Below are 11,780 nucleotides of genomic sequence, written 5' to 3'. Positions count from 1 at the left end.
CTTTTATGATTGCAATTAGGTATGCTGAGTGATATGACCAAAGTTCATTTCTATTGTCGGGAAATCAAAGCCTTCGCTCATACAAGTAAGTTTTTGCAATTCAAAATATTTTCCATTGATTAAAGAAGCACACATGATAAGTTTGGTTTCTTAATTACTTCTTTTAATACTACAAGAAATTATACAAATGATGTATGCCAGGTATAGAAACATGATATCTTCTTTTTGGAACTCATGATTTAGGTTTATTCTGGAAGCCTTCGCTGTGCTCATGCAATTCATCAGTGCTTGGAAGAGGAGAGGTATGTACTTGGCTTTCAACAACATTCAGTATTAATTGATACTTTATCTACGTGTTGGTTCCTCTATTCATTGCCTGGAAAAATAATATATATATGGATTCATTTAGATTTTAGCAAATATTGGTGCAGTAAGAATCTTATATTTTCTTTGAGGCATATTTTTTACCTTATGTGTACCTTTTTTGTGTCAACCTTTGATGTTTCTATGTGGTGCAGTAAAGTACCATGTCTATATATATTCCTAATGGCAAGTGAGGTCAACAATCTAATACTAAATCTAATATTAAATTCTACAACAATTTTTGAAGTATGGTTGGTCCAATTGTTTTTGGACACAACAAAAACAACTAATGATCAACTAATGCTCTTCACTCTTCAGTTCTTACTAAAATGATTAAGATATTCTAAAGTTAGATTTCAGCCTGATGAAGAATATTCTTTGTGACTATACAATAGTGCAAGCAGAGCAATTAAATGTGCTAGTTGTTGTAAGATTTTTACTGAAAATGTGTGATAATACATATAGTTTGTCAGGAGTAGGATTATTTGCTAAAATCACTCATTTTACAATTTAACAACATTTAGGAAGTGCATTTCTCGGTGCTCTAGCATTATGTTTAGGCAAACTTATGGAATTAATTTCTATTTTTTTATCTAACAGAAGTGTTAAGTAATTATCTTTACAACCTTTTATTCTTGGACTTTCGTTTACAAAGCCGGTTAGCAATAAAGCTTATCAAGTGTTTAATTCTTTTAGTATTTATTTCTTGATTGACCATAAGTTATGATGTAGTTATTGAGGACATGTCTATACAAGTCAATGTACCTGCTCTAGCAATGGAAGAGGTAAAAATATCTTTTGGAGTTGTCTTTTAGTTTATGGTAAAAACAGTTTCGAGTCACTGAAATACAATGATTTTGCAGGTTGCTCCATTGGTCGTCTCAGATGCGGCTATGCTTGCCCCTGAGGAGATTTTTCATGGAAAAGGAAACATCAAAGAAGAGGCAGAGTTAACAAAAGAAGAGAGGAAAAGGAGACGGGCCAACCAGAAAAGAAGATTTCGAAGATTGAAAGGTATCCTTTATTCGCTTATATTTATGGTTCTGCTTATTTTCATGCTTGTCTACAATCAGTGCATAATGGTCAAAAAAAATTAGTGGCGAACTTGTGACACACATGATCCACCACTTAGAATTACATAGTTCTTGTGCACAGGATTGTATAATTTCATTTTGCTCTTTTTAGGTGTCCTCAAGAGTATTGGGAAGAATGCCGACAAGCTAAAAAAATGAAGAGACTTTAACAAATTAAGGAGCACTAGGAGCTGCAATCCCTCCTCTTCACCGACATCTAAGTAGAAAATCTTGTGTTATATTGTTCTACCTTTGTTTTAATAGTGTTATCATTTTGTTGGTTGCTTATGAAATTTTGTTGGTTGCTTATAAATTTTTCAGAATGTTATAAATATTATTTTTGAATGTTAGAAATTGTATATTAAATTTTATTTTGAAATTTAGTATTTTGAATGATTTATAATATTGGAAAATTGTGTATTAATTTTTTTTATTTTTTTTCTAAAAAAGACAACGGTTTTTCACCGTTGTCGTAGATAGTTTAAAACTGTTGTTGAAGACCCTGTTATTAAAGGTAGACGCTCAAAGACAACGGTGAAAAACTGTTGTCTTTGAAGGAAAAGACAACAGTTTTTCACCGTTGTAAAAAATGTTGTCTTTGCCTTCAAAGACAACGGTTAAAAACTGTTGTCTTTTGCCACCCCTTTTAACAACACGGCCTTTAACAACAGTTCAAAATGACCTACGACAACGGTGAAAAATCGTTGTTGTTTGACTTTTTTCTTGTAGTGTTGGAGCGGCAGGAAGGAGCTTGATGTGTGTGTAGTGAGCTGGCTAACCTTGGCTCTGATACCACCTGTAACGCCCACCCTTCTTACCTAAGGGCGGCGCTACGTTCTTATACTACTTACGTACATGTTTTACTATAACAGCGGAAGAATAAAAACTTTAAAGAATTTAATTTATTAAGCATAATATCACATATTCTGATTTGTTCAAATGTGCATATATTGAACTTATAACTAAAAATATTAATTTGTCCGAATCGTCCTAGCCGAGCCACCACCACACACATCACAATCTGCTCCTCCTGCTGCTCCGTTGTTCATCCAGCTTTCTCTTTTATCTGCGGTACAAGGAAAGTAAGCTATGAGCACTCATGGCTCAGTAAGTTCCTTTCCTACTCACTAAAACCGAGAATCATCGTATATCAAGAATGGATCAACATATCATCGTCTCAACTAATCATAACATAACATATCATTCTATTCAAACATATCATGCGTATTTCTTATTCACATATCATTTCATAGAAGCATGAATATCATATCATAAAACAAATAAATCACAAGCATAAGACATACAAGGGCATCATATTCATATCATAATATCACATGACATTATATCATATCATCATATAATTCAAGCACATATGAATGTAGGCAATACATCGTGAATTTGAAAACTTATACTTAATAGTACTTGAAATTAATATTATCATCATTTGGGATCCCGGTTTGTACCACATACATAATGCGTAGGTCTAAGGTAGCAAGTCTTGAGCCCTACCATGCATACATACTAGGCTCGAGTCTTACTCCATCGACCTAGGGCACTCAAAGGCCCATTACTGACGAGGCCCGAGTCTTACTCCATCGACCCCGGGGCGTTTACGGAGCCCACCCTTGGTACAAACCATAAAAATAACTTACCATGCATAACTATCATATCATGTCCTTAACAATCTTTCATGCATTTATTCTTTTCATTTCTTTTCATTATGTATAGCCTTTTCTATGCTATCACATATCATAACATGACTTCATTTCTTTTCATTATGTATAGCATTTTCTATGCTATAACACATCATGGCATATTTCATAATATAACTTCATTATGCATACCATTTCGTAACTAAAGCAATCATGCATTCTAACTTATTATCATATCATTTTCATACAGCATGGCATAGACATATTTAATTTTTGTTCTAGGGTTTCTAGGGCATCTATCCCTTCATGGCCGAACACATAATGATTCATTTAGGTCATACAAACATGTATCACATTCACACATTATCAAGTTTTCATAAGAAGTACTTTTAACCCCTTAGGTTTCATTTCCAAGGCCTCTAGGTCCTTTAAACCTTACTTGGCCGAAATTCATAGAATATAAACTTCTTTTAAGTGGCCTAAAGCATGGGAAACCTAAGTAAATTTCATAGCAAGATTTACTAAGAACATCATACACAAAGTTGGATCATAAACAAGCTAGGACTCTTGTGATCTTACATGTCATAAATCATGTAACTAATTTTCTACATTCCAATTAAACATGAGAGCATTAATCATCTTTCATAACATAATATCACAGAGGTCATTGAGCATATTAGAATTTTGTTTAAACTTCTCTAAACCATCACCTTACCATGGCCGAAATATTAAGAGTAAGGTTCATGAGTTTCTTTCAACATACAAGTATACAACTCTTAAGAACTTTATATCATGTCATATAAGCATAGTTATTTTAAATTCAAGGTCCTCCTAACCCTAAATTCTTTCTTGGCCGAAACATGAGAGTGGGGTTCTTTTGGTTCCAATCAACTTCCAAGCAAGAAAACCATAGGAAGGTCCTTAGCATTTCATAGAGGGAACCTTGCACTAGTTTGGTTAGACAATAATTTTCCTAACCTATTTACAATATTTTTGATTGAAATTCTAGGGTTACATACACCTCTGATCATGCATCATATATGTATAAAAACATAGGGAAAAACTTTCTTTCAAGGCATAGAAAAAGAATCCGAAAATCACATGAAAGCCTTGTACCGCAGGTGAGGGGAAGCTTACCTTCTTTGCTTAAGTTTCCTAGAGTTGAGAACTTGCTTGTGGACCTTTCTTCCTTGCTTGCTTTGCTCGGCACCAATGGAGGAAGAAGTGGCTAGGTCTTTTGGTGGAGAGGAGGAGGAAGAAGAGGAGGCTTCTTCCTCTTGTGTTGCTCGGCAACAAAAAGAAAGAAAGAAGGGGGAGAGTTGTTGCTCTCGGCAACAAGAGGAAAGAGGGAGGGAGAGTGCTCGGCACAAATGGAGGAGAGGAGGAGAGTGAGTTGAGGATGAAGCCCCCCCCTCCATGCCTATTTATACTAAAGTGAGGGGAGGAAAACTTGACTTGATTCATCCTCCTCATTTACTTCTCCTCTTAATGAGAAAGAATATGCTAGAGAAATGCTTCTTGAGTTTCTCTCTTTTCTTTCTCTTAATTTCTCTCCTTTCTTTCCTTTAATTATAATTCCCATCTCTCCTCTTACAATATTCACTCCTATCACACTTGGTTAACACATGCATGCATCCACAAGAGAACCAAGGATCAAATCCTTCTCCTAACATATTTTTGTACAAAATAATTCATGTATATGCATTATGCATAAATATTTCATACATGCATATATAATATCTCATATTTCTTTTGTTTACATTAATTCCTTGCATTATAAATCATGTATAGAACTTTATATTCTCAACTTAATTTTCTTTCATAAAGTTTTTAATCATCTAAATCCTTCCCATCGTAACATTCAACGTAGACTATCTACACATTCTTTTCATTACATTCATACTCTCATTGCCCTTACTTTATCTAGGCTTTCTAGGGGTGTTACACTGTCAGCCTACCTTTCCTCCAGTGGGTCGTCGCCGAGTAGTGGACGTTCGGCTTAGGGCTCGGGTGAGGTTACTATGCATGACTCTGCTCCTCTCTTCTTCCCGAAGCCCCCTTCCTATTTCTCCCAAGCAACCATCAACAAAGAAGACGATGGTGATTTCTGGCGGACCTATAGCAGCGACAATCACTGGACTTCAATGGAGTGGTTTCTCCACAAGGTTTGCTATCTCCCTTGCATCCCCTTCGGGCAAGGTTCTGCCAGTCTCAAAGGGTTCTGACTTTTGGTTTATCTTCGGCTTTCAATCTAGCAACCAGTCTTCCTAGCCGCAAGCCAACAAGGGGAGACCTTATCATAAGGGTAAGATGTTGGAATTAAGCTGTGGGTTAAGAATTAGGTCTAATGCTTGGATGTGAATATGTTGTTTGTGATTTAGGTTTACCGAATTGGGAGATCAACGTTTCAACCTAGCTCTGACCATGATTTTGATAGCAGGTTCTTCGGCTGAGAGTCCTATAGCGGGGCATCCAGATCTAGGTGTGTTTTAGAATTAACTTCGTTGCTTATTGGATTTCATTTGGTGTGACGATTAGTGGAGATTGATTAATGAGTTAGATTAGTTAGTGGATGGATAGCTAACAATTGATTAGTGGATGAACAATGTATGTTGGGTTCATAATGCTTAGTAGTTGACAAGCGGATTATTCTATTGTGATATGTGAATTTGAGTAGATCTTGAATTGATTGGTGGATTAAAGATGAGCTTATCAACTAGTTGGATTTGGATTATTAGGTGAAATTAAACAATTACCTAATCGAATTAGGATTGAATTTTGGGGTTTAGCTAATTGTTGTATATGTGATTAGCTAAACCATATATCATATTATTTGCAGGACATTGATTTGAGACGAGCATCTCAACGCGAGACTACTTGACATGATCTACATATAAAGGCGGGTACTTCTTGCTTTGTTTCTTTTACTACTTTGACCTTGGTGCATGAACTAATTTGGATAAGAAATTATTTTTACCTTGACTCCACTCTTATTTTCCTGCGCTTGATACTTCCACGTGATCTTTGAGAAATTCGTTTCCATATCTATACAGTCTTTTGTTGTTGTCCCTGATCAGTAGCAGATACTAGATACCATGTTTGTATGCTTTGACTATTGTTTATTTATGTGCTATATTGAGCATGCTAGCTTCATGTAGCATACCTAAATCTTTTACTTATATTTGTATGATGATTGTTGCATTTGGCGCATCATGTCATGACATGCATGTCAACGACCAATTCTCCCTTGCGGTCGAGAGAGTCATTGACCAGGGTCGCATCCTCGGCCACTCGAGAGAGTGGTAGGTGGAGTCACTACAACAAAATCGCTCATAGACATCGGTTTTCCACCGGTGTCTATTTGATTTTCGACCGATGTCTATGAAGCCGATGTTAAAAGTCTGCCATTTTAGACATCGGGTTAAAACCGGTGTAGTATCACTTAACGACACCGGTTTTCGAATCGGTTATTAACCGGTGTAGTATCACTTAACGACACCGTTTCTTACACGGTGTAAAACCGATGTAATATTGTATGTTAATAACACCAGTTTTGGCAGCGGTAAATGACCGATGTAATATTACTTTATAACACCGGTTTTACATCGGTGGAAAACCGATGTAATATGTATTTTTTTTAACAGCACAGATTTGATTTTAAAACCGACAATAATAAAAAAAAATACACAAATATTCACAAATTGTACAAATATTCTTCATTCAATAATATCCATAAAATACACAAATATTCACAAATTATATAAATAATCTTCTTACAACAATATCCATAAAATACCCAAACATTCTTTTTACATCAAAAGCTAGCTAATAGATATCAAAATCAAGGTAGAACATTCTTTTAACATATCAAGGTAGAACCACACTTCAAATGTAATCTAGCATGCATTCAGCCCACTCGAACTGCATTTCATCAATTTTAACTCTGGAGTACTTGAGATTTGTAAACTGTAAAAACACATAAATCCACCCTATGTCAAATAACTAAAACAAATGTGTACATGTATCAAATAAAAAATATAAGATCACAAGTGCTTGTCATAAACATGCTTACCAGTGTGTTGAAACCTATTCTGTGAATGGTGGCTTCGAATGAACTTCACGAGCAAGGCCAAAATTTGCTATCTTCACAAAGTCCTTGGTTACCAATAAGTTCTCTGCAAAGGTCATAATCTAGTTTAATAGAATGCTAACTTCACCAGAATAATTATAGGTGCATAAATCACATTTAACAAAATAAATGCTAATCCTAGATAACACCGTTGTAGGAATAGATCTGTTAAGAGCACACAAATGAATCTTTATAGGGATAAAAGCATAGTCTTTGTGCATAAAGGCAAGCATTCCATCAAATTTAAAACTATAATCCAATCAATATAAAACTATAATCCAATCAAATTTACAGGCTATCGCTTCTGCATAATTTCCCTATTGTAATACAAGAGAACTATCAATTTCCAACTAGGGGCAAAGACAACAAAGAAGATGATAGACAAATTATATGACTTTCTTCTATTAAATGAGGCAATATGCAGTAACTCTCAAACTAGCAATGAAAAAGGCAGATATAGTACTCTACCTGTTGCTTGTATATAATAGCCAAGTTGTTGAAGGGCACAGATATCCCTGTTGTAACTGCTAAAATTGCCTTATAGAATGATGCAACAACACTCATCATATTACTGCATGAAGAGAAGTTTCATTAAGGAACAAAAATAAACTATCCGCACAGTTTTCATCAAACATTTCTAAAGCTTACCAATCCATGTATATATATGTTGCCAAGGCTTGACAATGCTTGTGGATGGTTAGGTTGTAAAGCAAAGCATGACTTGGGAAAAATTATTAAAATGAAGTTATTAACAAGGAAAAAAACAACTTGTTATTATCTCCCTGATTTCAGGATCATATGATTCCAGTTTCAGAACTAAAATTCTTTCAAATCCGTAACATTCTGAACGGTTGGGTTTTTTCTGCAGTTGGGCCCTCTACTTCAAAAGACGGTAGAATCTTTTCGTCTCCTCCCTCCTACGGAAAATTATGTTCCCCCATTTAAGGACCCTTGGAGGTTTTGGTGACGACTACAATGTTTTGGTATGAAACCTTCCAACGTGTCTACAGATGACCTTCATTGTATTTTTTGTATATACCTTGCTTGGTGTTTGGATTTGTTTATGCAAGGAATGAGCACTACATCATCTACTGGGGATCTTTAACCATGCTTTATTTTTGAAGCAACTACATCAGCACACTGGGTTACATTAGTTTGCTTTTTGTTCTAGCATCTAAAGCAAAAGAAAGTACATAAAGGATAGAGGATAAGGAATAACCATGACAAGAAATCAAGAAAATATATAATAACAGTAGTCCTTCAAAGACAATGAAAATAAAGTAACTAACTTAAATCTGAAGGTGATGCGTAAGTTCAAAAATCTTAATAAAATAAATTATAAGTCGACATAAAAGGATATAGCTTTATAAGTAATTTAGAAATTATAGACAGTTTTAATTTAGAAACCTACTACAACACTATGTTAAAGGTTTATGCAGAAAATAAGATGTTGGCCTCAATAGCACTGATCCAACTGCTAAGTGCTCATATCAAACTGCTTCTCCACTCATTAGCCTTGAGTACTCCAACCGCTGGGATCCAATGACCGATGAGACGAGCAGTATCGGGTCATCTCAAGAGGCTCCTCAGATCTATAGGTTTAACTTGGAGGAGATAGAATGTGCTACTCAGTACTTTTCGGAGGTGAATTTACTTAGCAAGAAAAGCAGCTTTGCGGCAACATACAAGGGGATACTACACGATGGAACAGAGGTTGCAGTGAAGAGGATCAACAAGACTAGTTGCAAGTCAGAGGAAGCTGAGTTTCTCATGGGTTTGAAGGCATTGACATTGCTAAGGCATGAGAACCTAGTTGGATTAAGGGGCTTCTGTTATTCAAGAGCAAGAGGAGAGTGTTTCCTCATTTATGATTTTGTTGCAAATGGGAGTTTGTCGGAATATCTAGAAGTCAAATGCGATGAGATTCACAAGGTCCTTGATTGGTCTGTAAGAGTTTGTATCATCAAAGGTATTGCTAAAGGTATTCTACTTGACCTATATGACTATTTATTTTCCTTCTCAGATAGCTATCATAATGAATATACTACTGTAACAACAACAGCAACAAACATTGATCATTTAAGATGGAATTTCATCTTGTCATTTACCTACATTTGCACTTTGCCTTGAGGAATCCTAATTTGTTTGATTCTTACATAGGTATGGAATATCTCCACAGCGACAAACCTAGCAAGCCCTCCTTGCTCCATCAAAACATGTCATCGACAAAAGTCCTCATTGACCGCCATTTCAACCCCCTACTCTCCAGTTCTGCCCTGCACAAACTATTAGCAGACGATGCCATTTTCTCCTCTCTCAAAACATGTCCATGGTTTAGTTGGATCAAGCCACCTGCATGGTTTCAGTTTCAGATATATATGATCAGATTTTGAACAACAAGATCTAGCGGGACACTTAGATTTAGGGCCATCAAACCTTTGGTTCGATTAAATGACTTGAAAAATGGCAAGTATGAGCACATAATGTTGCCCGTCTGGTTGTGGAATGTGCTCAGAATTTCTTCGTAGGGATAACCAGGACTCAAGAACAGTCTGAGTCTGCTGAGAAGAACCTGAGATCCAGTGAGCTTGTTGTCCCAGCTGAAGACTCCATAATCCGGTCCTCCCCAGAAGGCACCGGCATGCTTGGCCAGGGCTGGAGCAGTGGCGAGCTGGAGGTAGGAGGAATTTCCAGTTGCAAAGTAGAGCCATGAGCCGCCCCACAGAAACTCATCCCAGTAACCGGTGGAGTTGTAGAAGATGGCGGGATCAGTGCCTCCAGGGCTGTATCTGCCCCTCTGTAGCCTTCCGTACTGGAACAGAGTCTTGGCGCCATGGACGAGCTTGTCGGAGTAGGTCTTGCTGTCCTTAAACACGATCGAAGCAGCAGCCAACGACGCCGCCATTTTGCTGGCGAGGTCGGAGCAGCTGTGGCACTCGTACACCGGCCGAGTGTAGTCGATGTCCTCCGGCCTCATCCAGCAGTAGTGGTCGTTAGCATCTGGCCCCTTCGACGTGTCTCCTTCGCCGACCTGTTAATTTTTTACTCGAGCATCAAATCTAGATCTGAATTTAGAGCGACGGAGATAATTTTAAGGATTTAATTACCTGTGCGACGATGCTGTCGATGGTGTCGGCAGAGGAGTTGAAGGTCTTGAGGAGGTAGTCGGTGCCCCACTTGATGATGCCCTTGACGTGTTCGAGCTCGCCGGCGGCCTCGTACTTGGCAACACTCGGGAGAAAGTCGGGGGAAAAGAAAAGGCTTCGGCACTTTATAGAGAGGTTAACCCCAAACCCCATCCTCAACCTTTAGCAATCAGACGATTAAGAAGGGGAAGAGATTCAAGAAGGGGAAGAGGGAGATGAGGCTGAGAGAGATGGTTGGAGGTTTAGGTTTAGGCTGAGAGAGATGGTTGGAGGTTTAGGTTTAGGCTGAGAGAGATGGTCGGAGGTTTAGGTTTAGGCTGAGAGAGATGGTCGGATGGTCGGATGGTCGGAGGTTTAGGTTTCGGTTTAGGTTATCGCGAGAGAGATGGTCGTGCGGAGGAAGGGGCGGGATAAAGATTTAGGTTTGGAGGGAAAACACTTAGGTAGATTTTGGCTTGTGGGGAAAATTAAAATATTTTATTTGGGTTCATTAACATCGGATTTTAAAAACCGATGTTAAAATCGATGTCTATTAACGAAAAAAAGGGCGCTCATAGACATCGCCTAAAAAACCGATGTCTATGAGCTAAAATCTGCGCTCATAGACACCGGTTTTTAGAAAAACCGATGTAAAATACTCAAAGACATCGGTTTTAGCCTAAAACCGTTGTTGTTCCACTGATGTCTATGAGCGATTTTGTTGTAGTGAGTTGATGCCGCTTGTCCTGTCGTGCCGCACTCGGCCACTCATGGGTAGTGGTAGTTGGAGTACGAGCAGGACGGACCCCTATCGCAGATGTAGCTAGTTAGCTACTATACAACTGTCCCCTCGGCCACTCATGAGAGTGGTAGCTGGAGTGGTGTACAGTCTGTCACTGACCCGGCCTCTCAACCATACAGGGGTCATGGTGCAGAGAGGTGGGCGGGAGTGACCATCCGTGCATACGCTGTTATTATATTTGCTTTGGCTGCTGCTGTTTACATATGCTGTTATTGCTTACTTACTGCTGTTGTTCTCATATGCCGACATGCTTACTTATGTTGAAATATACTCTCATTATAGATGTTTAGACATCGGTTTATTCATTGGAAATTTGTATATACCTTGCTTATTACCTCTGTAGTTATGAGCAGTACTGTAGCAGATTAGTACCATTTCTGACCTTCTATACCTAGCTTAGGATATGGTTTCAGGTATGAGCATTTATTATGGTTCTATTTAAAATCTGCTATTCTTCTTATGAGACTGTATTCCTTTTAGCATTCTCTATTGGTTTATTTTGTTCATGCACTATCTTATCTTTACCCGCTGAGTTCCAATACTCACCACCTTGCAAATTGGTTTTTTTTTCGCCAGGTAACAAGTAGATGAGTCATGGATGCTTGGAGAGTCTCAGCTGCCGGTCCCACATTACAC

The 11,780-nt window shown here is 37.7% G+C and overlaps 2 protein-coding genes across 2 annotated transcripts; one reads left to right on the top strand and one right to left on the bottom strand.

The window, feature by feature from the left end:
• Positions 1 to 8,759: 8,759 nt before the first annotated feature.
• Positions 8,760 to 9,347, top strand: LOC121986639 (LRR receptor kinase SERK2-like). Its single transcript, XM_042540593.1, has 2 exons — positions 8,760 to 9,198; positions 9,241 to 9,347. The coding sequence occupies exons 1-2, from the start codon at positions 8,760 to 8,762 to the stop codon at positions 9,345 to 9,347; spliced, it is 546 nt and encodes a 181-aa protein (XP_042396527.1).
• A 64-nt stretch (positions 9,348 to 9,411) lies between these two features.
• LOC121986638 (endoglucanase 10-like) lies at positions 9,412 to 10,516 on the bottom strand. Its single transcript, XM_042540592.1, has 3 exons — positions 10,325 to 10,516; positions 9,654 to 10,248; positions 9,412 to 9,569 (listed from the first exon to the last, which is right to left on the bottom strand). Exons 1-3 carry the CDS (start codon positions 10,514 to 10,516, stop codon positions 9,427 to 9,429), a joined length of 930 nt encoding a protein of 309 aa, XP_042396526.1. The 3' UTR covers positions 9,412 to 9,426.
• Between the last annotated feature and the right edge of the window lie 1,264 nt (positions 10,517 to 11,780).

The sequence above is a fragment of the Zingiber officinale genome, chromosome 5B (genome assembly GCF_018446385.1).
Source record: "Zingiber officinale cultivar Zhangliang chromosome 5B, Zo_v1.1, whole genome shotgun sequence".
Classification (NCBI taxonomy): domain Eukaryota; kingdom Viridiplantae; phylum Streptophyta; class Magnoliopsida; order Zingiberales; family Zingiberaceae; genus Zingiber; species Zingiber officinale.
This window is presented reverse-complemented; position numbering and strand designations above follow the sequence as displayed.